Here is a 27849-nt window from a genome sequence, read left to right on the forward strand (position 1 = left end):
CTTAACAACTGGGTTACAAATTTAAGAACTGCAGTGATTCACCTAACAACATTGGCAAGAGGTGTCATAAAATGGGGCAGACCTCACTTAACAAATGTCTCATCTAGCAACATAAACTCTGGGCTCAATTGTGGTCGCAAGTCGAGGATTATCCATACTGACGCTAGAGGATCAGCATCACCCCTGTGTCAGGCCTGTAGCATCTGAGAACTCCTGACAAGGATGCAAACCAGTAAAGGATACACTCGACATTGGCCATGTTCGCATGAGCCCTGTACCTGCTTGGCAATTTAGCGCTTTGTTAAAGGAGAGTTTGCACATGCTGAGCTCCAGAGGAGGAACTATCGTACAGCACTGGAGTTTTAGCTGGTTTGTGCCAACACAACTGCGAATTTAATTATCTTGATCAGGCCTGTTGTGTGAATCCAACCATGGCCTCCTTCTTGAGCCTGGGTCAAAATGTAAACCTCCTGGCTACATTTCTTTTCCCTGCAGACGATACATTATATTCTCCCTCCTCTTTTCTCCTTTCCCTGGAGAAGTGCAGGTCCCTTATTTTTTATTATTATTATACAAAGCTTTGCTGGCTGAGGAACTCTGGGAGTTGAAGTCCACAAGTCTTAAAGTTGCCAAGGTTGGAGACCACTGTACTGGGGCCCCTCCGACAACTTCTGACAGGAATAAAAATGTAAATGGTCGATAAAATTAAGCATATATTTATTTTATCAGCAATTTTAAAAAAATGATGTTGAAACACTAAAAACAAGCTGTGCAGCAACAACTAATCAACCTAATAAACATTTGAACAATACATGAAAAACACAATCATACTCAGTAAGCCATACAGTTGCTTTATTTATATGATACAAGGTGCATTGAAGGGTTAACATACACAGATTAGTAGGGGCCCCTTATGCTTGTGGGGCCCACAGGCAAGTCCCCTTCAGGCCCACGCATTAAAACAGCCCTGCTTTTCCTTCTTTGAAGCCAATATCCTGATTAGCTTTTATTCTCCAAAGCAGGGATTACCAACCTTTCGGATTTCAGGGACCACTAAATTTATAATTTTAAATCGTGTGGACCACTAATATGATTTTAAAAAAAATAGTATTTAGTGCAATATAAAAAATGTAAATAATTTTTCTGGGCAACACCAAAATTTTCTGGCAGACCACCAGTGGGTGATTGCTGCTCCAAAGCACCTGAAGGCAAGACAAGAAGCAATGGGTGGAAACTAATCAAGGAGAGAAGCAACTTAGAACTAAGGAGAAATTTCCTGACAGTTAGAGCAATTAATCAGTGGAACAGCTTGCCTCCAGAAGTTATAAATGCTCCAACACTGGAAGTTTTTAAGAAGAGATCAGATAACCAAATGGTAGGTTTCCTGCCTGAGCAGGGGGTTGGACTAGAAGACCTCCACGGTCCCTTCCGATTTTGTTATTCCATCTTATTTTTAAGTCATTCCATCTAACGCTCCTGTCGGTGCAGGAAGCCAAGAGTGTCTCTGAGCTGCTACAGAGTATTCCTGACACAGAAAACTTGGGCGGAGGAGGAAGAGCAGGAGGAGCGTGTGAAACGGGTCGGCGGCTGGTACGTGCAAATAAGAGGTTTGCACGGGAAGGAGGGAAGCTGGCGCGATTTGATGTTGGTGGGCACGTGTGAATGCGCGGAACAAGACGCCGCGGGGCTGAATCCGTGCAACGGAAAGGCCAGGGGTGGGAGAGAAAGTTGCGTTGAAAGTTAAGAGAAAGCGGTCACTTTCTCTCCTTCTGCCCCCCCCCCCAATCCCCGCTTCTCCCCACTTTCCCTCGATCACCTTCCCGCACCGCTTTCACTTTTTTCAAACTTATTTTTGGTGCATCGAAGAGCCTCACCGGTTGAGCAACCGCCTGCCTGGGACCAGCCTTCGCTTGGAAGTCGCCCAGCAACTCCCCCTCCCCCCAACTCCCCGCCTCCCTCCTCCAGCCGGTGTTTATTTTCTCCGACCTCTTACTTTCACTTTCGCCTTCCGGGAAATCTGCTCATTCTCCGAAGCCCTGCGGGCCGCGAGGTACTTTCCAGAGCCGGGCGGGAGATGCGCCAAGACCTGCCCGCCGCCCACGCCCCCCGTTCAGTCGGAACCGGCTGCCCTGCGCGGAGGAGCTCTCTTAAATCCGCTTCTCGGGTTCTTCGCTACATTCTCCGCCGGCTCCGCGCCGCCTCTCTCTCTGCAAACCCTCTTCGAGAAACACCGCCCCGGTAAGTCGGTTCTTAGCGAAATGACTTTATTTATACATGAATAAAATTCAAAAATGACCCCAGTAACTTTAACTTCAAACTGTCTGGCTGGCATGGACCTCACCCCCTTCCTAAGAGGCCTGTAAGGGGATCGTGCATAAGCGCACCATCGTGCCTACCATCCCTGTCCCCATTTATTTGTAGCCATTTCCTGTGTTCATGTCCATTTTTATATACTTATGCCTGTTATCTCGTACGTTTGACAAAATAAAAATTAAAAAATAATAATAAGTAAGTAAGTAAGTAAGTAAGTAAGTAAATAAATAAATAAAACCCATTTCCTGTGTTCATGCCCATGTTTATATACTTATGTGTTTAACTTGTTTTGTACTTCCCTCCCCCTGAATTGTGAGGAAAAGGGCGGCATACAAATAAAGTTAAAATCTAAAAAAAAAAATCTAAACTTATACCTGTTATCTCGGATATGTTTGATTAAATAAATAAAAAAAATGCAAATAACAAATAAATAAATAAATAAATAAATAAATCTGCCAGACTTGGTTTACCACTGCTCCCCCCCCCCCCGCTTTTCTCTCCAATCTCGGTTGCTCTCATTTTTTTCCCTTTCTCGACAGGATTTCTTCCAGCGCAAAAGCGTTGCTCCAGCGATTTACGGCTTTGCCCGTCATAGAACCGGTGCCATGAAGTCGGGCTCGTGGTCCTGGGTCGCCCTGGGGATGCTGCTGGACTTCCTGGCCCTCCACCTGTCTTGGAAGTGGAGCCCCTCGCCCTGGGGGAACCCTCTGGCTTTCCTCTGGGCCGTCGCCGTGGGGCGCTGCGTGTCGCTCGTCCTCGCAGGGGGTACCCTCGCCAGTTCCAGTGCGGACCAGTTTCCCTGGAGGCTGCTGTTGCAAGGGGCCTTGGTCCTCTCCTTCCAGATGCCCGGCTATGTCAGCCTGCAGTACCTCTACGAGCCCCAAGGAAACGCCCTGCATCTGGCCTCCAACTGGGGCAGGAGCGACGTCCTTGCTCTCAACTACCTGGTAGTGGGGGCCGTGATGCTGCTGTGCCATAACCTCCTCTCTTGTGGGGACACAGGATCGGAAAAGGCATCCTCAGCTTCCTTCGGGCGCCTCATCTCCTGCCTGAGGCCGGAGGCGCTGCGGTTTGTGGCCATCACGGTGCTTATGGTGATCTCATGCATGGGTAAGTGGACCTTTTGAGGCGAGGGGAGCAGGGGTGATCCTTGCCCCTCACAATCAACCTAGAGTTTTCACAATACCTGGTATAGATAGTCTTTGAGTTACAACTAAACATTTGAAGTTGCACTGGCACTGAAAGTGACTTACAACCAGGCCTCACACGTACGACCATCGCAACAGCCCTATAATTACAAGGTCAAAATAATATATTGGCAACCAGTATATACTAACAGTTGTTGCAGCATCCTGAGTTCCTTTGATTGCCAGTCACACCATCCCAGCCGGCTTCTGAGAAATAAACTTAAACTAATACAAAAAAAGCAAGATTCACTTAATGACCACATGATTGACTTAAAAATTGCAATGTTTCGCTTAACAACTGGGCAGGTAAAAGTGACTCACTTAACCGCCTTGCTTAAAAATGGAAATTCTATTCCATAGAATATCTTGCCTTTTTTGACCTCTTGACAGTTGACCCTGCTTGTATTAAATGTCTTGAAATATCTACCATATTTTTCAGAGTATAAGACACATCTTTTCCCCTCCTAAAAGAGCGTGGAAATCTGGTGCGTCTTATACACCAAATACAGCCATTTTTGGCCTCCTGAAGCTCCACCCCCACATCCCATTTTTGCAAAAAATGCACTATTTTCTGCCCGTTTTTTGCAAAAACAGAGGTGTTTTGCCTGCAGTGCTCCTGGGGGCCGGGGAGGACAAAAACTTTTTTTCTTACTTACCTCTTTGAAATCTTGGTGCATCTTATACACTGTTGCATCTTATAGTCTAAAAAATACACTACTTAAAATTCTACTAGGGAGCAAAAATGGCTCAAAAAAAAAAATCCACTATGTGAAAAATCCCAAATTGGCTATCACCGACAGAAAGGATGACTCACCCAAATTTTACAGATTGGAACAAAATCCTAAGATACAGAGACTTAATTGATAGACAGGGAAATTTAAAAACAGTTGAAGAATTGGCAGATCAGAACATGAAAGTTGACTGGCTAACTTTCCTCCAAATCAAAACTAAATACAATAAAGATACTAAATTACATGACATCGAAACAGAACCACATGAATTAGATAAAATTATTCGAAGCTCAGATAGAAAGATGATAGGGAGAATATATAAATTCCTCCTGAAGTATAAAATGGAAGAGGAAAGTGTGAAATGATAAAATGGGCGCAGAACTTTGGCTATAATATTGAATTAGACAAATGGGGAAAAATTTGGGGAATAAATTTTAAAATGACACTATCAGTTGTATACAAGGAAAACCAGTACAAAATGTTTTACAGATGGCACCTGGCACCCACAAGGTTAGCTAAAATTTTAACAAATACCTCCCCAAAATGCTGGAAATGTGAATCAATACACAGAACATATTTACCATTTATGGTGGACCTGTGAGGAGGCAAATTTTTTTTGGGAAAAGGATCAAAAATTGACTGGAGGCAATAACAGGGGTTAAAATAGAATGGAAACCTGAAGGTTTTTTTATTAGGAATTATGTCTGCGAAATACCAAAAAGAAATCCAGTATTTAATAGTGCATATAATTATGGCAGCAAGGATTGCCTTTGCCCAGAAATGGAAAAACAAATTAATCCCAAGCGAAGATGAAATAATAAGAAAGATTATGGACTGTGCCGAAATGGATAAACTAACTAAAGAAATCCAGGGAAAGGAAGAATCAGAATTCTACCAGATATGGGATAAATGGTATAGGTGGATGGAAGAAAGAAACAAATGTCAATGAAAGAATATAACAAAACTCAAAAATAATAGTTATGAGTAAAATAAGAGGGTTAAGAATGGTGAAATCCAAATGAAATACAATAGAAGGGGAAATAATATAAGGTGAGCGGTATCGATTGATGATTGCTATTATAAAGAACAGGAAGTTCCTGTTCGTATTGAATTGTATAAATGTGGTGTATGTCTAAGTTGTGTGTGTGTGTATTTTACCTGTTTGTTAATAAAAATCTTAAAAAAAATATTCTAGTAGGGAGAACAAAGACATCCCAATGCAGTCATTCACAAACACCCCCCAAAAATTCTCTAAATTGACTCCAACCCTCCTCCTGTCATATGGCTGCAATGCGGAGAGTTATATTTTGCTTTTCCGAAAACTAAAGGAGCGGGTGACATAATACAGATTGTCTTTCTTCTGTTTTTCATCTTGTCTTGTGTCAGGCATACAGGAACTAGAAAGCAGGAAATTATTAATTTGAATTTTAAAAGATAAAAGCGGATGAACGAATGAAAACATGCGTTGATATACAGTTCTAGGCCAATGCCGGGCCATGTTGATGGCGAGGATAATTCCGAATCAGCAAGTCATTTTGGATGCATATAGATCCCAGGGACCTCTGTAAAAGATAGATAGTTGTTTAAATAGGGCCACATTTGCAGTAAACGTCCTTGATACCATTTTAATGTTAGGTCTTTAGTTTTAGCCAAACTAGTGCTCAGTCAATTTAAAAATCTCCAAAACGGTCCTTTTTTCTCTGAGCTTCTAGGCAACTCCTCAGGCGCTTCTATCCAGTTATGAAGTGTTAAACTTGAAATTTCTATGTTTTTAATCGTTCTGTTGTACCAAGCAATCTTAAAAAGCTCTTTTCTACTGTTGATATTTAGGAATGTCAAAGAGTTGTGTGAAAACGGAAATGGGTTGTTTTAAAAAGGGGAACAGAAATTTAACGGAGGTCTGGTATGAAGGTAGAGATGTCCGATTGTTGTTGAGACTTTTTAGGGGCCTCGTCATGTTTTTTGTTAATTGCATTGTAATTAATTTTGAATTTCTTGCATTTTTATCTTGGTTTGCCGCCCAGAGTGCTTCAGTAGATGAGCAGCCATATAAACATGGCTTCATAAGAAAGAAAGAAAGAAAGAAAGAAAGAAAGAAAGAAAGAAAGAAAGAAAGAAAGAAAGAAAGAAAGAAAGAAAGAAAGAAAGAAAGAAAGAAAGAAAGAAAGAAAGAAAGACAGACAGACAGAAAGAAAATAAGAAAAAAGAGGGAGGGAGGAAAGGATGGAAGGAAGGAAGAAAAGGAAAAAAGAAAGAAAACCAGAAAGAAAGAAAAGAAGAGGGAGGGAGGGAAAGAAAGAAAGAAGGCAAAGAACGGAAGGAAAGGAGGGAGGGAGGAAGGGAAAGAAAGAAGTTTAGAAGAAAAAGGCAGAAGCAAATTACTACAGGTCAGTCAGCTGAAATAATTGGATTATTGGAGAAAATTGAGAGAGAATATTGATACTTTGTTGCACTGTAAGCCCCACCCTTTCCCCCCCATGCATGTGATGTCACAGTGCACATATAGTGTCAATGCAGTGCTACTGTTAGGCCTCAATTAACAGTTGATTGCTTAATAACAGAATAACAGAGTTGGAAGGGACCTTGGAGGCCTTCTAGTCCAACCCCCTGCTCAAACAGGAGACCCTGTACCATTTCAGACAAATGATGCCTTAATTTCTGGAGGCAAGTTGTTAATGACCGTTTGAAGTTACGACAGACTCAAAAAAAACCCACCCCATTATTTGTGAGCCGTCCTCAAAGTTACAATTGCAACTCGTGCAAACGGATTGCAATGTTGCACGGTCACATGACTGCAGTTTGCGATGTTTTTTGGCAAAAACGCTGCCCATTGCACATGCTAGATTTATACAACCACATGGTTTGTTTAAAAACCACATGATTAACAATCTTTGTAAAAAAATTATCGTAAAATTGAGAGGTCACGTGATAACCCATCTAACGACCACAATGACTTGTGACCAAAATTCCTGGCTCAATCAGAGCAGTCAGTTGAGTATTTATTTCATTCCTCCTCCTCCCCCCTCTGCTTATCCTACAGGGGGACTTCCAAATTTATGGAGGCTACAATTCCCAGAATCCACAGCTTTTTATTTGTTGATTTTTCTGGAGGACTTTAATCCAGAACCCAATAAAAGCAGCCAGAGAGAGTTGTTGTAGCTGTAGGGTGATATTTTACTTAGCACATTAAGGGTGAGAACAGGCTCCTATAATCACGCAAAATTAAGATAAAGATAATAGAAAATGCTTTCAAGGTAAAGGTAATAGAAAATGTGTATGCAGATTCTCAGTCATCCAGCTTCTTGGATGAGAAACGAAACGTCTTCAAAGAAAACCGACAGTCCAACTTCCTCTTGAAAAAAATCACCTTTGGGAAAATAGAAAATGGCGTCAAGAGAAAAATAATAGAAAATGGTGTCCCTCTTTTTAGGCTACGGAGCGGGGGAATCCTCAAAAGTCGATAGGCCATGTTGGTGTGATCGGCTTTTGAATATTTTTAAAATTACATTTTATATATATCCTTGCACAAATATGCAGAAACCTTTCTGTTTAATATTTTAATTGAGTTATAAACTATTATGAAATACAAAATACAAAAATAAATAGAAAAGCAGTGGGGAGGAAAAAGTGTGAAGAGAAGTGAGGAAGGATAAGAAAAAGAAAAGAAAAAGAAACATTCCAACTCTCTCTGCTGGAGTAAAATAAGGCATTAACATCAAATCACAACTGTTTGCTTTGACATAATAATATGAATGAGCCATTTCTGTAAAGATCTAGTGATCTGCTCGGTAAAACCCCCAAATCAAGGTTTCATTCTGTTTCATTCTGTTTCATATCAAGCATGAAGTTCAGAAGTGGTTTCCATGTGGAAACAAAAGTACTTAACGTTCTTTTCTTTAATCAAAGTAGTCAATTTTGCCATTTCAGCCAATTCCATCAACTTCTGGAATCATTTTTCCATAGTAGGAATCGAAGTGTCCTTCCATTTTTGTGCATACAGTAGTCTTGTTGCTGTCAACCAGGGGTGGGATTCTACCAGTTCGGCTCGGTTCGAGTGAACTGATAGCTCCGAAGATCAGCTGTGAGTGAACCGGTTCGCTCCGACTTGCAGGTGCCCCCTACCCCGGTTATGCTCACCTATATTTCCTTGTTTTTTAGCCCAGCTGATAGGAGCGGCAAAGTGGATTGCCTGCGCCTCAGCTGTTTTCCTGTGACCTGCGCGCAGCGAACCGGTTGTTAAACCGGTAGGATCCCACCCCTGCTGTCAACATATATAATAACAAAGTTATATTACTTATATATGCAGAAATTCGGAACATGCATGTTCAAGAGACAGCTTTTGTTGTGTCGACCTGGGGAAATTGTGTTTGTTAGATGCAGGAAAACCGATTTTTTTTAGCACACTGCAGAAATAGCAGTAGCAATAGCACTTAATTATATACTGCTTCACAGTGCTTTACAAGCCTTCTCTAAGTGGTTTGCAGAGTCAGCTTATCCTTCAAGGTCACCTTTAACAGATGCTTTTTGTCCCTGACTTGCAATCTTGGCTGCTTGTAATGGTGACCTCATTCTCACCCAGGAATAGACTCAAGAAAAGAGCTGGTAGCGTGCCAGCTCACGCAGGCCTCTTTTCCTGCATACCAGGGGGCTGGCTGGCTGAAATGGAGGCAGAAACTTTGCAACAGTCAAGACAACTTGCTAAAACGAAGACTTTCTAAAGAATAATCAGGGTTTTGTAAAACAAAAGCACTTATTTATATGATGATTTCACTTCAGTGCTTCTCCGTTTTCCTTGGGGAAAAGCCATTTTGGTTGGCTGCCCTCACAGCGCTTCGTTTTAATTTTTCTGTTACTCCTCATTCTGAATGTATTATTTTTCGGAGTATAAGACGCACCGGAATATAAGATGCACCAAGATTTTGAAGAGGCAAATTTTAAAAAAAGTTTTTGCATTCTGCAGACCTCCCCAAAATGGCCCGTTTTTCACAAAAACTGGCCCATTTTTTTTTTTTCAAAAAAAGGGCATGAATAGCCTTTAGGCTTGTAGAGTCCTCCTGGGGGGGGGTGCCCCCCCAAACGAGCAAAAAATGGCCTGTTTTTCGTGAAAACGGACTGGGGTTTTTTCCCCACAAAAAATTGGCATGCATAGCCTTTAAGAGGCTTTCTGAGTGGTCTTGGGGGCTGGGGAGAAGGGGGGCAAAATTGAGCAAAAAATGGCCTGTTTTTCACTCATTTCTACCCTCCCCAGCACCCAGGAACACTCTGAAAGCCTGCTAAAGGCCATGCACAGGCATTTTGGTGAAGGGGGCAAGGTTTCTGGAGGCAAAAAAATGCTGTATTCAGTGCATAAGACGCACCCAGATTTTCAGCCTTTTTTTTAGGGAAAAAGGTGCGTCTTATACTCTGAAAATACAGTAATGAAAAAATGACATGTCCTACATGTTTGTAATTTTAGGATTTTTTCCTGTTTCACATTTCTTCTGAACGATCTGTACAGAGCTGGGTCATTTCTGATCTCCTTTTAATTCCCAATTGGAGTTTTAAAATGATTTTGGATGTCTAGGGCCTCCATTTTTCTTTTAAAAAATGTTTCAAATGCAACCATTGTAAGTATCACACACACAAAAAAATAATGATGGGATTTTTACAAGGATTTATTTCTGCTTTTGTTGGGAAAAAGAAAGGAAATATAATCTTAGTTTGAGCGAAATAAACTAATAAAAAATGCCAGTAAAAATTTCAAAGTATCCACATCAGGCTGGCAAGAAGTCACATTTTTTAATTATGTGGTGTATGGTTAAAAAAGTGTTTTTAAAATGCTGTGAAACTCATAGCGTGGGTGATCCAGGGGTAAAATTCAGCAGGTTCTAACAGGTTCTGGAGAACCAGTAGCGGAAATTTTGAGTAGTTCGGAGAACTGACAAATACCACCTCTGGCTGGCCCCAGAATGGGGAGGGAATGGAGATTTTGCAGTATCCTTCCCCTACCAAGCCAAATCATGCCCAACTCACAGAGTAAAAATTTTTGAATTGCAGTTATTTTTTTTAGCAATTGACACAATACATTCTTTTGTTTTTGCTTAATATTATTGTCTTTATTCAGGATTGCTAGGTTGTTTTTTTTAAATACTGGGCGGATTTATTCTGTCTAAGGGAACAAAGGATCTTTTTGATTGCTGAGGAATACAAATACATTAAATAAATAAAGGAATATGTGGAACAGACTCTTAAGTCAGGTGCAAGTTGACTTTTCAGGCTGGTAGGAAAGCTTGACAAATGACCCCTTGCTTTAACGAGAGGCACCCAGAAATTGGGAGAGGCCCACAACATTTTTCTAATTTTTTTTTTTTTAAATAGTAACTTGGCTGCCCATGTTGATGAGAAGGCCTGGAAGGAAAATGCACTTGCTTGAAATTCTCCCCTCCCTTCCCCACCCGTCTGCAGCTTTCACTGTACTTTACAGATTGTCCCCGACTTAGGATGATTCGTTTAGTGACAGTTCAAAGTTACCACGGCCCTGAAAAACGTGACGGATGACCATTTTTGATGCGTAATGGCGTTGTGGCATTTTGATCACGTGATCAAAATTCAAATGCTTGGCAACCGACTCATATTTAAGATGGTTGCCATCAGTGACGTGCGGTGAGGTTTATGGCCGGTGAGGCAAGCAGGCAAAAGCCGCCCTATGTCTGCCAGTGCCAGCCTCTCCCAAAGCCCCGATGCGTCTCATTCTATGGCGCAGTTTTCCAAAAGCTGCCCCAGAAGCCCCGACGCGTGGCACTCTATGGCCACTACGTCCACCATAGAGCGGAATGACGGCCATAGAGCGGGACGCGTCAGGGCTTCGGGCGGCTTTCTGAAAGTGCTGGCGAAGCCCTGAAGCCCGGGCGCCAGCCTGGTGGCTTCCTACTGGACTCCCATCTACGAGCCGAAGCTGATCCACCCAGCCTTCTCACACCCGCTGGCTGCTGCAGCTGTCCCGCGGCGTCAATCCACAGCCCCGGGCTGAACCGGAACCGAGACACCCAAGCTGCTGGTGGCGGTGGCGGGGGCTACCTGAGTGGCCATGACCCCCTCTCCCCAGCCAGCCACCCCAGCCAGCCCATTCCTCCCCCGGCGCAGCGAGCTCCAGTGGGCTGGATGCGGGTGCGAGGGGCCTGGCAAAAGAAAGAAAGTGCCAGCCAGCCAGCAGAGGCGGGTAAAAGACCCGCCTCTGCTGGCGGGCTGCCCCTCTCTTCTCAAACAAGCTGCCCTCCCTGCCTCTCCCCCTTCCCTCTCTTTTCAAACAAACCCTCTCTCAAATTTAGAGCGAGTTTGTTTGAGTGAACTTACAATAAAAAATTACTTACAAATTACAATAATTTTGAATTCCTCCCTCCGACCCGCATACCTTTTCCAGCCGTGTCACAGAGGATTTCAACTCTGCTCTTGGCTGCCATGATGAAAATGTAAAAAATGTAAAAGGAAAAAGGCAAGAGCTGCTGAAGCCAGGCTGGGTTAGCTGCTGCCAGAGTCCCCAATGGATGACTCTGCTTAACTGTTTAAAAAAAGCCTCTAAACAAACTGCCCTCTGCAGGAGGAGGCGAGAGAACCACGTGCCTCCTTTGCATAAGGAATTTTTCGCCTTTTAACCCTTGCTTAACTCTGCTCAAGTGATCATAAAGATAGAGTAAAGGAGGCACGTGGTTCTCTCGCCTCCCCCTGCAGTTAAGCACTAAGGAGAGTCATCCACTGTGACTCTGGCAGCAACTACCTCTGCTTTTTTCCTTTTCCTTTCCAGGATGACAGTGGTGAGGCCCTGCCTCCCCTGACTGCACGTCCCTGGTTGCCATGGAAGTGTTGGGCTCAATTGGAGTCGTAAGTCGAGTATCTGTATTACCTACAGAACACAATGCTGTTCGGGTTGCAACTTGGGAGGGTCCAACCCAAGTGGCCAGCTTCTAGTGCAATTTCCAGATGCTGATGTCTCTTGTAAGACCCCTTGATCCAGTGGTGGGATTCTTTTTTTTTTACTACCGGTTCTGTGACTATGGCTTTGTGGGTGCGGCTTTGTAATCATGACAGGGGAAGGATACTGCAAAATCCCCGTTCCTTCCCCAACCAAATGATCCTGTTTTCCAGCTCCATTCTCCTGTTCAACTGGGAGGTTGGGAAGCCACAGGGGCGGGGCCAGCCTATTTGCCAGTTCTCCAAACTACTCAAAATTTCCGCTACCGGTTCTCCAGAACCTGTCAGAACTGGCTGAATACTACCTCTGCCTTGATCTCCCTCTCTCTCTCAATCTCTCAAACTATCTATCTATCTCTCAGTCTCTGTCTGTCTGTCTGTCTGTCTGTCTATATATCTCAATCTCTCTCTCAATCTCTCTTTCACTCAATCTCTCTCATTCGATCAATCTCTCTCAATATCTATCTCTCAGTCTCTATCTGTCTATCTGTCTGTCTATATATCTCAATCTCTCTCTCAATCTCTCTTTCACTCAATCTCTCTCAATCTCTCACACTTGATCAATCTCTCTCAATATCTACCTATCATCTATCTATATCTATCTATCTATCTTCTATCTATCTATCTATCTATCTATCTATCTATCTATCTATCTATCTATCTATCTATCTATCATCTATCTATCTATCTATCTATCTATCTATCTATCTATCTATCTATCTTTAGCTCTCTCTCAATCTTACTCAATGTTTGTCTTTCAGGGGAGATGGCGGTTCCATATTATACCGGACGGGTAACAGATTTGCTCATAAGCAAGGAGGAAGCCTCGACCTTCACGAATGCTCTGTATATGATGGCTTGTTTCACTCTGGCCAGGTATGATGGGGAGAAACTACTCAGGTTTGTTTTTTAAATGCTAACTTGCACTGATCGATTTTCAGCACCTTCTCACCTCTGCACGAATCAACCTGTGGTATCGTTGGAAACCCACAAATTTGTCAGTGCGTTTTAGTCACAATAGTAGGGAAAAGTTGGATCGCAAAGAAATACATTTGGAAATGCATCACATATGGGAGGGGTTTGCTAGAGAGAGAGAAAAAAATGGGAACCGTACAGGTAGTCCTCAACTTACAACAGTTCACTTAGTGACAGTTTGAAATTACAACGGCACTGAAAAAAGCGACATGCCCATTTTTCACACTTACGACCATTGCAGCATCGCCATGGTCATGCGATTTACCTTCGGATGCTGGACAACATATTCACATTTATGACGATTGCAATGTCCTGGGGTCATGTGATCACCTTTTACGACCTTCTGACAAGCAAAGTTAATAGGGAAGCCAGATTTACTCAACAATTGTGTTACTAATTTAACAACTGCAGTGATTCACTTAACAAATGCGGTGAGGAAAGTGGTAAAATGGGACAAAACTCACTTAACAAATGTCTCACTTAGCAACATAAATTTTGGGCTCAATTGTGGTCGTGTGTCAAGGACTACCTGCCTATTAATGGACTGCTGTCCCATTAGATCAGGTGGAGAAAGGTATGCTGTGGATACCATCTGCCAGGGATTAACATTTACTTATTGATTACCTTTATATGCTGCCCAATCTCACTATTCAAAGTGACTCTGGGCTCCTTACAATATTTGCCAGGCAATGGACTTCCACTTCCTGAGTTCCCAGCATGGTGCCTAGGGAATTCTGGGACTTGAAGTCTGTATGTCTTCAAGTTGCCAAGATTGAGAAACATAGCTCTAGATTTAGTTTCTAAGGAGGCTCCAAACCCTTCTAAAATAATGTCCTTCATTATATCCATAAATTGACTCACACCAAGGAGGGGACAACAACCAGCTTTCTGTTGTCTCCTTCCCCTCCAGGGTCATTAGGCAGTTTCGGAATTAGAGAATAAGAGTTGGAAGGGACCTTGGAGTCCTTCTAGTCCAACCCCCTGCTCAGGCAGGAAACCCTATACCATTTCAGACAAAAGATTGTCTAATCCCTTCTTAAAAACTTCCAGTATTGGAGCATTCAGAACTTCTGCAGGCAAGTTGCTCCACTAGTTAATTGTTTTCACAGTCATGAAATTTCTCCTCGGTTCTAGGTTGCTTCTCTCCTTGATTAGTTTCCATCCGTAGCTTCTTGTCCTGCCTTCAGGTGCTTTGGGAAATAGCTTGACCTCCCCTCTTCTTTGTGGCAACCCCTCAAATATTGGAAGACTGCTTGCTTCTGCTGTGCAATTCAAAATTCATCACAGTGATCATTAACCCAGGATAGAATATTATTTGTCCCTCACGTCAATATATTTGCAGAAATGTAACTCAGGTTGCAAAAAAAAACAAAAAAACCCAGAAAAGGAAACCAAGATTCTTGACGACAGCATGGGATGAAACTTGGTTTTTTTGGGGGGGTATAGGGGAAAGGGGTAAAAGTGATGTCAGGTAGGAGAAAAGAATGGAGAGAACTAAACATGGAGTCATGATAGATATCTCTTTTCTGATTCCTCTCAGCGCTACAACAGAGTTTCTCTGCGACTTCCTGTACAATACGGTTATGAACAGATTTCACACCCGCTTCCAGGGCTCTGTCTTCAGGTCCGTCCTGCGCCAGGAGATTGGCTTCTTCAGCACTAATCGAACAGGTAAAGGATACGGCATTTCCTTCTCTCTCCCTCTCTCTCCCTCCCTCCTCCCTCCCTCCCTCTCCCCCCCTCTCTCTCACACACACACACAGTTTCCCCCAAAATACAACCTATTCCAAAAATAAGACCTAGCTTGATATTTATGTGTGTGCCCAATATAATCCCTACCCCAGTGGTGGGATTCAAAATACTTTACTACCGTTTTGTGGGCATGTCTTGGAGGGCGTGACAGGGGAAGGATACTGTAAAATCTCCATTCTCCCCCGGTCAGCTGTAACTTGGGAGGCAGAGAATAGATGGGGGCGGGACCAGTCAGAGGTGGTATTTACCAGTTCTCCGAATTACTCAGAATCTCCCCTACTGGTTCTCCAGAACTTATCAGGACCTGCTGAATACCACCTCTGCCCTACCCCCAAAATAAGCCCTAGTTAAGACCCCGCCCACTCCATTGCACCTGGTTGCACAGGTGGAGGCGAGGTGCATAGGTAAAAATCAAGCGAGGGTGGAGGTTGGGGGGGGGGTTGAGTTGCTTACCTTCAGACAATTGTAGCCAGGTCTCATACACCACATGCACAACACATGCCTCCCCTTGCCCACTTCTGCAGCTCCTCGCACCACTCCTCACGCATATCGCCCCTGGCCTCCATTTCGCAATCAGAAGTCTTCAGTAAATGCATCTGCAGCCAAGAAACAGGCTTTAGATTGCTGCGTGCGGCGCCCACCGGCCTCATTTCACCATCAAGAGGCCTTCAGGAAAGGCTTCTGCAGCCAAGAAACAAGCTCCGGATTGACATTTGTGGCCTTTCTTAAAGGCCTCTGCAGCTGATAAAGATTGATCCGGAGCTCTTTTATCGGCTGCAGAGACCTTTCCAGAAGGCCTATGATGGTAAAATGGAAGCCAGGAGGCACAGTGCATATCAATCCGGAGCTCATTTCTTGGCTAGAGAGGCCTTTCCTGAAGGCTTCTGATGGCAAAACGGAGGCCAAGGGTGATGTCCGCGAATGGGGGCAAGCGACTGCAGAAGTGGGGCCGCCAGCGGGCTCCTGCTGGGCGGGGCTATCGCGAGGTGAGTCAATGGAAGACATCCACTGAAATTAAGAGCTGGTGCCTTTCTGGTGACAAAAAAGTATAAGACTGGGTCTTATTTTCAGGGAAACACTGACACATATACTGTGTTTCAGTGGTGGGATTCAAAATGGGGAGGAGCATGGCCCATGCTCCTCCCCAACCTCCTCACTATCCGTCTCTGCTGCTGGCGGGCCACAACTCTGGGAAGGCAAAGACCACAGCTTCTCCCAGTTGACATATTGTAATTTCCAATGGACTTGTTCTGGTTGACAGGTGACATTGCTTCCCACATCTCGTCCGGCATCGATACCATGAGCGAAGCCCTCTCACACGATCTGAGCCTCGTGATGTGGTACCTGCTCCGGGGCATCTGCTACTATGCCATGATGCTGTGGATCTCTGTGCCATTGGCCACCTTCGTCATTGTGACCATGCCCTTCATCCTGCTGTTGCCGAAGTGGTCGGGGAAGTACTTCCAGGTGACGAAAGGTTCCCTTCAGTCCCACCTTGAGGGGTCTGTGGTAGAGAGCCCCGAGGCCCAAAAGCAAGTGTCCCACAGGCCGCTGAAGAGGGCTATAGAAATAATGTTTATTTCTATCAACCTTTCCTGGGAACGAAAGCCTTAATACAGGGGTCAAACTCAAGGCCCGCTGGCTGGATTCGGCCTCTGGAGTTCTTAAATATGGCCCGTGGGGCTGCCCTGGAAACAGCAAAGGATTGGTCCACAGTGCCTCTGCCATCAAAAACAGAGCTTAGTAGGGCCGCATGTGGCCCTTCCAGGCTCAATTTTTGGCCGCGAGGGCCTCCTGCAGCCCTCTGCCAGCTAAAATGGACTTCGGGAGGGGGGAGAGACTCTATTTTTGCTGGCAGAGGGCTGCAGGAGGTGGTTGCGGCTGAAAACGTAGACTTGACAAGTGACATTGAGCTGGCCATGCCCACTCTATCCACGCAACCCTGATGCGGCCCTCAATGAAATCGAGTGTGACACCCTGATCCTTAAATACATCTGGTATGTGCCAAAGTGGGAAAAGATCCTTTCTGAATGCAGAATGAGACAATTCATCACAGCAATTGTCCTAGTAAAAAATGCTACCGATACACCCAAACCAGTAGTAAAAAAATGATACCAGTTCACCCAAACTGATATTTCTGACAATCAGCTGTGACATGCGATTTATATTAGCTAGAAAGCAGGATTTCCTGCTTTCTAGGTAATCTGAATCTTGTGGCACAGTGGATTCCCCCCCCCCTCGCTGTTCTACTTACCTTTGCAGGGACACTCGGTAGCAGGCTCTGCCTACCCACCTGGACATTATCATGTCCGTTTTTGACGCTCCACGGAGGTGAAGCATCACATTTGTGAACCATTTGTGAACCTGTAGCGAAGTAAATAGATTTCACCCCAGTCCTTGGGCCATGGCCTGTTTGCAACCAGCCCACCAATTGCACAAGTTGACCTGCCTGTGGGCGTGTGTGCACCAGCCAGCCATTTGTACAGCCCGGTTCCCCTCCCTACCACTGGGCCACGAAGCTGCAATGGTTGAGGACCAGAGGTGGGTTCCTACTGGTTCGGACTGGTTCGGCCGAGTAGGTAGTAACTCGAATTGCCACGCCCCCAAACTGGTTCTATCGGTGGCGCCATAGGCGCCGCCATCTTATTTTTTGCTTCTGCGCATGTGCAGAAGCATTTTTTTACTACTGTGCACGCAAACAGACACTAAAGACACTTTTGTAAGTTGAGGACTAATTGTGTATTATTGCTGCGTGAACAACATGGACTTGTAGTCACCAGGAATTCAGCTTTATCTTATTTAATATTAATTAGCAATAGCAATAGCAATAGCAGTTAGACTTATATACCGCTTCATAGGGCTTTCAGCCCTCTCTAAGCGGTTTACAGAGTCAGCATATTGCCCCCAACAACAATCCGGGTCCTCATTTTACCCACCTCGGAAGGATGGAAGGCTGAGTCAACCCTGAGCTGGTGAGATTTGCACAGCCGAACTGCAGAACTGCAGTCAGCTGAAGTAGCCTGCAGTGCTGCATTTAACTACTGCGCCACCTCATTAATATGGTTTCATTTATTTTCCCATTTGGTCACATCCAAAGTTGTTTCTAGAGTTTAATTTGTACAGGGGCAATAGAGTTGATACAAAGTTTGGGGGTTCAAATTGAGCACCTCTAAATTTTGGAAAAACTTTGTTATCTTTTCTGTTTTCTCTCTCTCCTTCCAGGATTTGGCCAAGCGGGTCCAAGAATCCTTAGCCAAGGCCAACGAGGTCGCAATGGAGACCTTCCAGGCCATCTTGACCGTCCGCAGCTTTGCCAACGAGGATGGAGCTGCTCAGTGTTACGAAAAGAAGTTGCAAGAGACCTACAAACTCAACAAGGTGGAGGCCGTGGCCTATGGTGCCTCCATATGGATTCCTGAGGCAAGGATGCAAACCTGGGTGGAGAGGTTGGGAGCAACGCTTGGGGATCCTGGGAAGGCGGGATGGTGCAGGCTGCACAACTTCCATCACCCAAAGGATGATATCAGATTTTGTGTGACACATGGAACTTTGTGCTTCCAGAGGAAGTAGGATTGACTATGGGAGAGAGAGTGGGAGGGAGAGAGGGAGGGAAGGAGGGAGAGAGATAGAGAAGACAGAAAGACAGACAGAGCTGGGAGATAGATAGATAGATAGATAGATAGATAGATAGATAGATAGATAGATAGATAGATAGATATAGATAGATAGATAGATAGATAGATAGATAGATAGATAGATTTACAGACAGACAGAGCAGATAGATAGATAGATAGATGATGATGATGAAGATAGATAGACAGACAGACAAACAAACAAGAGTAGAGTACAGTACAGTAGAGCAGTTAGGGAGGGAGGTAGATAGGCAGATAGATAGATAGGCAGATAGATAGATAGACAGATAGATAGATAGACAAGACAAGGGTAGAGTAGGGTAGGGTACAGTACAGTACAGCAGATAGGTAAGTAGGTAAATAGCAATAGCAATAGCAGTAGACTTATATACTGCTTCATAGGGCTTTCAGCCCTCTCTAAGCAGTTTACAGAGAGTCAGCATATTGCCCCCAACAATCTGGGTCCTCATTTTACCCACCTCGGAAGGATGGAAGGCTGAGTCAACCCTGAGCCGGTGAGATTTGAACCGCTGAACTGCTGATCTAGCATTAGCCTGCAGTGCTGCATTTAACCACTGCGCCACCTTGGCTCAGACAGACAGACAGACAGACAGACAGTCTCTATATCATCTATCTATCTATCTATCTATCTATCTATCTATCTATCTATCTATCTATCTATCTCTAATCCTCCCTCCCTCTCTATTTGTCTGTCTGTCTCCCTCCATCAATTGCACAGATGTCAAACTCACGGTGTCACATTGCTGTCATGTGATGTATCGCAACACTTTCTCCTTCATGAAGCCGGGGTGTGTGTGGCCTATGTGTGAGACATCTGACCATAGGCTGCCAGTTTGACACCTCTGATCCAAGGGGTTTCACACTAATCCCCAAATGTTTTTCTCCTCCAGATATTACAACTAGCTCTCAAAGTGGGGATTCTCTGTTATGGGGGATGCCTGGTCACTCAAGGGAAGTTAACTGGTGGAGCACTTGTTACCTTTGTCCTGCAGGAGACTGAGCTTTCCACAGTGGTGCGGGTAAGTTTTGTGACTGGCCCAGCACTCCGGGGGGGGGGGGAGCAGAAACATCTGCCTGGAAGCCTAGAGAGGAGTGAAGACCCTTCCTCAAAATGTTCCCCTCATCTCACAGTGCCTGTTTCCTGTGTCTCCTAGGCCCTCCTTTCTTCTTACCCCTCCGTACAAAAAGCCGTGGGTTCATCAGAAAAAGCTTTTGAATATATGGACCGGACACCTCAAATCAAGCACTCAGGAACATTGGCGCCCACACATTTAGAAGGAAAAATGGAGCTTAAAGATGTTTCGTTCTCCTACCCCAACAATGGCAACTCTCTAGTGCTAAAGGTTAGTGGTGGGAACTGGATACTGAGAAGGGATCACGACGCCTTGGGTATGGTTCAAGAATAGAGATGAAAAGATGAAGACCCAAGATTGAGTCTCAGTCCTCCTGTGACCAGTTAACCCTGTTACTGAATAGCCCTGATTATCTGGGTTAAATCAATACACCAAACTACAAACTAGTCAAATGGGTTGAATTCACACAACTTACTAAGCCAAGGTTAAAGGTAACCAACTTTTCATCTTGTGTGTGTCATCTCTTGACTTGGACAAGGATGTTGTGTGAATGCAGCCAGAGGAAACCAAAATCTAGCTGAGGTCAGTATGTTCATCTTTAAGGAAGCTTTATTTTTTACAGACCCTACAGACTTCCATATGGGTTTCAATGATTATCCCAGAAAGAAATATTGAGTCTGGCCGATACTTGAAAGGGAGAGAACTGGGAAAACTCAGAGCTGGAAAATTGACAAAGCATCCCATATTGTTGCCAAGATAATGATACAAATGCATCTATGAAATCATTATGATCTTGGCAACCATATCAATCAAATCATTATGATTTTATAGATGCATTTGTATCGTTATCTTGGCAACAATATGGGATGCTTTGTCAATTTTCCAGCCCTGAGATTTCCTAGTGGTCCCCCATCCAAGCATTGGCCAGACCAAGCTTTTTGAGGTCAGCCAAGACAGGCTTAGGTCTAACTTGGCTTAATGGGATTTAGCTGCATTTAAATGGTCAGATATGTACAGTGCAGTCTGAGAGCCCAAAGCCACTCCAAATCATTTTTAATGCCTTGGGAAGGCCACACTTGGAATATTACATCCAGTTTTGGTCCCCATGATGTAGAAAAGATGTGGAGACTCTAGAAAGAGTGCAGAGAAGAGCAGCAAAGATGATTAGGAGACTGGAGACTAAAACATATGAAGAACGGTTGCAGGAACTGGGTATGTCTAGTTTAGTGAAAAGAAGGACTAGGGGAGACATGATAACAGTGTTCCAATATCTCAGGGGCTGCCACAAAGAAGAGGGAGTCAAACTATTCTCCAAAACACCTGAAGACAGGACAAGAAGCAATGCGTGGAAACTAATCAAGGAGAGAAGCAACCTACTGTAGAATTAAGGAGAAACTTCCTGACATTTAGAACAATTAATCAGTGGAACAACTTGTCTCTAGAAGTTGTAAATTCTCCAACAGTGTGTGTTTTTAAGAAGAGATTGGATAACCATTTGTCTGAAGTGGTGTAGGGTTTCCTGCCTGAGCACGGGGATGGACTAGACCTCCAAGGTCCCTTCCAACACTTCTATTCTGTTCTGTTCTATTCTATTCTATTCTATTCTATTCTATTCTATAATCTTGTTCCTCTGCACATTCAGATGCTATCCAATTGACTCAATTGTCAATAGAGAGCAACCAGAAATTCATATCACGGTTGAAGACTAAATTAGGAAGCAAAGTGGGAGGTGGAGGAGATCTTAGTAAATAGTTCCCACTCAGAGGAAGAAATAAGCAAATGCGTGGAGCTCTGTTGAAGGAGAGCCCCGCCGTGAGCATGTTGAAGCCCTGTCCCATCCCACCCAAAGTCAGAACCAAAACTGCAGTATGAATAACTGCATCTGAGTTGGGTAGAATTGGCACGCAGTGTTCTCTTCTTCCAGGGAGTGTCTTTGGAGCTGCGTCCTGGTACTGTGACTGCCTTGGTGGGCCCTTCCGGGTCCGGGAAGAGCACAGTGGTGGCCTTGCTCCAAAGGTTTTACGAGCCCAAGGAAGGAGAGGTGTTGCTGGACGGCAAGAAGCTGAGCGAATATGAACATCACTTCCTGCATCAAAAGGTAAGGGCTGCAATGCAGTAAACGCAGGTGGCCGATACAGGTTGTTGAGGGGATTGCACAGCCAGTGTCCAAATGGAGCCAGAGATGCTGATGCAAACTTGTAGTTTTATATCAATAAATAGATTTTACATTTATGTTTACAGCAGGCGAGATAGTCAGGCGCATCACTACGCCACGAAGTAAATCATCGGGTAAATCACCAAACAGCATACAGAGCACACCCAATAGAACAGCTTCCCTTCAGACGTTGTGGGCGCTCCATCCCTGGAGGTTTTCAAAAAGAGACTGGACAGCCATTGTCTGAAATTGTCTCCTGCTTGAACAGGGGGTTGGGCTAGAAGACCTCCAAGAACCTCTCCAACTCTGCCATTCTGTTAAATACTGTATTTTTCGGAGTATATGATGCACCTTTTTCCCTCAAAAAAGAGGCTGAAAATCTGGGTGCGTCTTATACACTGAATACAACATTTTTTGCCTTCCGAACCCCCCCTCCTTCACCAAAATGGCCGTGCATAGCTTTTAGAAGGCTTTCAGAGAGCTCCTGGGAGCTGGGGAGGGCAGAAATGAGAACAAGGGTCATTTTTTGTTCAATTTTGCCCCCTCCCAGCCCTCAGGAGCACTCTATAAGCCTCCTAAAGGCTATCCATGCCCTTTTTTTGTGACAAAAATGGGCCTGTTTTTGTGAAAAATGGGCCATTTTTTTCTCATTTTTGCCGCCCCCCCCCCCCCCCGGCACTCTACAAGCCACCTAAAGGGTATTCATGCCCTTTTTTTTTGAAAAAAAAAAAACATTTTGGGGAGGTTTGCAGAGTGCAAAAACTTTTTTTAAAAAGCTTGCCTCTTCAAAACCTTGGTGTATATTATACTCTGAAAAATAAGGTAGTCTGCTGTGGATTCCCCCCCCCCTTTCAACTCCCATTAACCAAAATGAATGGATTGATGTCAGGGAATTGTGCAACAGGTGTGTCCAAATTAAGTCGGACACACTGTCACAAACTTGTAGTTTTAGATAAATGAATATATTTAACATTTTCATTTACAACAACTAAGATAAGTCAGGAACACAGGAACATCATGAAGTAAATCTGCACAGCCTACTGAACACACAGAAAGAAAAAAAAGGTGGGAAAAAAGGGAAGCTCCCTCTTTACTCCCAGCAACCAATTGTAACGTAGATTGCCTCAGGAGCCTGCGTCCTCCAACCAATCAACTACAACGGTGTGTCCCGGCCCATTATATGCTTTACTGTTCCGCCTGTTAAATTAAATAACTTTACAGTAGTTTTCGACTTACGACCACAGTTGAGCCCAGCACTTCTGTCGCTAAGCAAGTTAATTGAGCTGAACCACATTTTACAACCTTTTTTGCCGCAACTGTTAAGCGAAGCGTGCAGTTATTAAGTGAATCTGGCTTCCCCTCTTGACTTTGCACATCAGGAGCTGGCTGGGAAGGTTACAAATGGTGATCAGGTGATTCTGGGACAGCGCAACTGTCATAAATATCTGCCAGTTGCCGAATGTTAATCACGTGATCCTGGGGATACAGCAGGGGTCATCAGTGTGAAAAGCAGTCATGTCATTTTTTTAAGGGTCGTTGTAATTTTAGTCACTAAACGAATGGTTATAAGTTGAGGACTACCTGTATTACAAAAGTGCTTTTTCAAGAGACAACTGGATGTTCTTGTTTTTAATAAAGTAGAGTACAATAAAAATAGTATAGAATGATGGAATGTAGAATTAGGAATAGAATAGAATAGAATAGAATAATGGAATATAGAATAGAATAGAAGAATGTAGAATTAGAATAGAATAGAAGAATGGAATGTAGAATTAAAATAGAATAGAATAGAATAGAATAGAATAAGGATTTTAGGATTTTTTAGGATTTTATTGAGGATTTATATGCCGCCCTTTTCCCTGAGGGGACTCAGGGCGGCTTACAACAATGAGGGGAAGGGAGTGCAAGACAAGACTTAAAAGAAAAAAAAAATCGTGAATAAAAGAAAATTATCCATAAAAACACAACATTCACTCAGCATTCGGGCGGGGTGAGAGTAATCCTATCCCCAGGCCTGACGGGATAGCCAGATCTTGAGGGCTGTGCGGAAGGCCTGGACTGTGGTGAGGGTACGGATCTCCACGGGGAGGTTGTTCCATAATGTCGGAGCTGCAACTGAGAAGGCTCTCCTCCGCGTAGTCGCCAGTCGGCACTGACTGGCGGATGGGATTCGGAGGAGGCCTACTCTGTGCGATCTGATGGGACGCAGGGAGCTAATTGGCAGGAGGCGGTCTCTCAAATAGTCAGATCCACTACCATGGAGCGCTTTATAGGTGGTAAGTAGGACCTTGCACCCGACGATCAACAGGTAGCCAGCGCAGCTCACGGAGGATTGGTGTTATATGGGCGAACCGTGGTGCGCCCATGATCACTCGCGCGGCCGCGTTCTGAACTAGCTGAAGTCGCCGGATGCTCTTCAAGGGCAGCCCCATGTAGAGCACATTGCAGTATTCCAGCCTAGAGATCACAAGGGCTCGAGTGACTGTTGTGAGAGCCTCCCGGTTCAGGTAGGGCCGCAACTGGCGCACCAGGCGAACCTGGGCAAATGCCCCCCTGGTCACAGCCGACAAGTGGTGGTCAAAACTCAGCTGTGGATCCAGGAGGACTCCCAAGTTGCGGACCCTGTCTGAGGGGTATAAATTTTGCCCCCCCAGCCTGATTGATGGAACGTTAGCCAAATTTTTGGGAGGAAAACACAACAGCCACTCGGTCTTTTCCGGGTTGAGTACCAGTTTGTTAGCTCTCATCCAGTCTTTAACAGCCTCAAGGCCCCGGTTCATCACGTCCACCGCTTCATTGAGTTGGCACGGGGCGGACAGATACAACTGCGTATCGTCCGCATATTGGTGGTACTTAATCCCGTGCCTCCGAATGATCTCGCCCAGCGGTTTCATGTATATGTTAAATAGCAGGGGGGACAGAACCGAGCCCTGCGGCACCCCATAGGTTAGGGGCCTCGGGGACGATCTCTCCCTCCCCACCAACACCGACTGCGACCTGTCCGAGAGGTAGGAGGAGAACCACTGTAAAACAGTGCCGCCCACCCCCACCTCCCGCAGTCGTCGCAGAAGGATACCATGGTCGATGGTATCGAAAGCCGCTGAGAGGTCGAGGAGAACCAGGATGGACGCGTGGCCTCCATCTCTGGCTCTCCAGAGATCATCGGTCAATGCGACCAAAGCGGTTTCAGTGCTGTAACCGGGCCTGAAGCCAGACTGGAAGGGGTCAAGATAGTTAGCTTCCTCCAAGGTACGCTGAAGCTGTAAGGCCACCACCTTCTCAACAACCTTCCCCAGAAAGGGGAGGTTGGAGACTGGACGATAGTTGTTAAGAACTGCTGGATCCAAGGACGGTTTCTTCAGGAGGGGCCTCACCACCGCCGCCTTAAGCGCGGTGGGGAGGTGTCCCTCCCGAAGAGAGGCGGTAACAACCGCCTGGATCCAGCCTCGTGTCACCTCTCTGCTGTTGGTAGTCAGCCAAGAGGGACACGGGTCCAGTATGCAGGTGGAGGAACTCACAGCTCGCATAGCCTTGTCCACATCCCCAGAGGCAACATCCTGAAACTCAACCCAGAGATGGTCTACCAAGTTATTCCCCTGTGTCCCGGCTGGATCTGCGGGGGTGGAGTCCAGTTCCGATCGAAACCGAGCAACTTTGTCCGCCAAGAACTGACTATATTCCTCAGCCTTACCCTGCAGGGGGTTCCCCGTCTCCCTCCTATTTAGGAGGGAGCGGGTTATCCTAAACAGGGCGGCTGGGCGAGACTCGGCGGACGCTACCAAGGAGGCAATGTGTGATCTTTTGGCGGTTCTCAATGCCCAAATATACTCCTTGGTGCAAGCTGTCAACAGTGCTCGGTTCGATACGGACCTGTCGGACCTCCACTGGTGCTCTAGGCGTCTCCTCCGGCGCTTTATCTCGCGGAGCTCCTCGGTGAACCAAGGGGGTCTCCGCGAGCCGCTGACCCGGAGGGGCCGTAGTGGCGCAATTCGGTCCAGAGACTCTGATGCCGCCGAGTGCCAGGCCGCAGCAATAGTCTCCGCCGAACTGTGGGCGAGAGCATCTGGAATGACCCCAAGCTCCGTCTGGAACCTAACAGGGTCCATCAGTCGCCTGGGGCGGAACCACCTGGTCGGTTCCTCCTCCCCACGGTGGGGGTTTGGCCTCCGGAAGTCTAGCCTCAGTAGGTAGTGGTCTGACCACGACAGGGGAATGGTCTCATTTCCCCTCAGACCAAGATCATAACTCCACTGCTCCGAGAGGAATACGAGGTCGAGTGTATGTCCCGCCAAGTGGGTAGGGCCTCGAATTACCTGGGTCAGGCCCATGGCTGTCATGGAGGCCATGAACTCCTGCGCTCCGTCAGAGTGTTCACCGAGCGAAGGCAGATTGAAGTCCCCCAGAACCATTAGTCTAGGGAACTCAATTGCTAGCTCGGCTATTGACTCGAGGAGCGCAGGGAGGGCCGCTGCAACGCAGTTGGGAGGCAGGTACGTTAGCAGCAAACCCGCTTGACCCTTGAGGTCCAACTTCACAAGTAGGGACTCACACCCGGCAAGCTCCGGAGCAGGGATCCTACGAGGAACTAAAGACTCCCGGACTACAATAGCCACACCGCCACCCCTTCCCTGGGCTCTCGGCTGATGAAGCACCTGAAACCCGTCTGGGCACAGCTCTACGAGGGGGACTCCTCCCTCCGTGCCCAGCCATGTCTCAGTAATACATGCCAGGTCTGCCCCCTCGTCTACAATCAAGTCCCGGACGAGGGGAGCCTTATGAATAACAGACCTGGCATTTAGCGACAGCAGCCTGAGACCAGGGTCCTGATCGCTCACGCCATCTGACCTTGGAGTGGGACTCATAGGGCCGGAAGGAGGGATCTCTGTGATATAGCGAACCCTCCTTCCCCGGTAATGGCCAGCCCTAAAGTCCCCGCCATATCTGCCTCTCCCTGTTATGATCGCAATGCTCCGACTCTCTCCCGTGGGCATAATTCCCCCAACCACCCCAATGGCCCCCGCTTGCCCCGCCAGGTCCTCCGAATCAGGCATACTCAGACACTCACACAAACAGTCCCCACAATATAATTAAAACACAAAAAGAATACAGCAATAATAGTACTAAAAGTGGGTCTTTCATACTAACTCATTCAGTCCCACGCACTCAACATACCCGTTTAAAATTGCGCAACACAGAATTTAAAATTATGAGTTCCAGAAGAGCCAGCCTCCCTTCCTCCAGTTCCAGAGAAATCCGAGGCCAAAGTCCAAGGTCCGTATTCTATAAATAGTTGTAGATGGAGGGGGGGGCAAAGCACAGGCCCCAGGTATCAGCCAGCACCAGCTTTGCAGTCTCACACCCTCCAAATCCAGATAAAGCGTGGAATAATAAACAATAACGGTCCATAGGAGATAAAGCGGTAGTATGCAGGGGGGTATCTTATCTTCCCCCTCTCCTGAAGTCCTGGAACGGCCAGAGTCTAAATGTCCAAAGTCTACAAGTGACTGGAACCAGTTAGAAGGGGGAAAGGGGGGGTGCCAGCTTAGTGTCCAGTTTTTAAAACGCCAAGTTCCTGTCCCTGAAACTGCCATCCTCTATCACTTCTTTCCCCAAACCAAATGCACCATAAGTATATATACCATGGGATATCAAAATGGTTAAACAGATGGTCGTTGCTCACATTAGATGTTTCAAGTAGCAGTGGTAGCAAGTGGTGGAGAAGAGCAGTTGTTCCAGGCCAATGCCGATGGTCGCAGGCCAGGCAGTAAAGCTCGTATTAAATAAGAACAAATAGGCAGGCAAGCATGGCTCCGCAGTAGTAGGGGCAGACAGGGAAAGGAATTGTCCAAGCCACAGGAGGAATAAAAAGGAGAGGCTCCACGGTGAGAGAGGTAGGCACTAAAATACAGGATAGAGGAGGGGCGGGCGTTCAGGCGAGCTATGATGGTAGTGGCTAAATCGCCGTTTAATTCGCTCGCCCAAGCCACAATAATTTCCTCCTCTTTACCACGATGGTGATGGTAATAATAAAGATGATACTAGCCAGTTTCAAATCCCCCAAGC

At 45.6% G+C, this 27849-nt stretch overlaps 1 protein-coding gene across 1 annotated transcript in view; it reads left to right on the forward strand.

Annotated features, from left to right (window-relative positions):
- Window positions 1–2852: 2852 nt before the first annotated feature.
- Window positions 2853–27849, forward strand: part of TAP1 (transporter 1, ATP binding cassette subfamily B member) — a 33379-nt gene continuing 8382 nt past the window's right edge. The window contains exons 1-8 of the mRNA XM_087711351.1: window positions 2853–3423; window positions 12940–13054; window positions 14694–14824; window positions 16167–16372; window positions 18128–18325; window positions 19449–19577; window positions 19713–19901; window positions 21556–21729. Of these exons, the coding sequence (XP_087567477.1) occupies window positions 2919–3423; window positions 12940–13054; window positions 14694–14824; window positions 16167–16372; window positions 18128–18325; window positions 19449–19577; window positions 19713–19901; window positions 21556–21729 (1647 nt within the window). The 5' untranslated portion in view covers window positions 2853–2918. The remainder of the gene's footprint in view (window positions 3424–12939; window positions 13055–14693; window positions 14825–16166; window positions 16373–18127; window positions 18326–19448; window positions 19578–19712; window positions 19902–21555; window positions 21730–27849) is intronic.

Source organism: Thamnophis sirtalis, unplaced genomic scaffold (genome assembly GCF_051295495.1).
Source record: "Thamnophis sirtalis isolate CommonGarterSnake01/CBP01778 unplaced genomic scaffold, rThaSir2_p1.2 scaffold_3, whole genome shotgun sequence".
Lineage (NCBI taxonomy): Eukaryota > Metazoa > Chordata > Lepidosauria > Squamata > Natricidae > Thamnophis > Thamnophis sirtalis.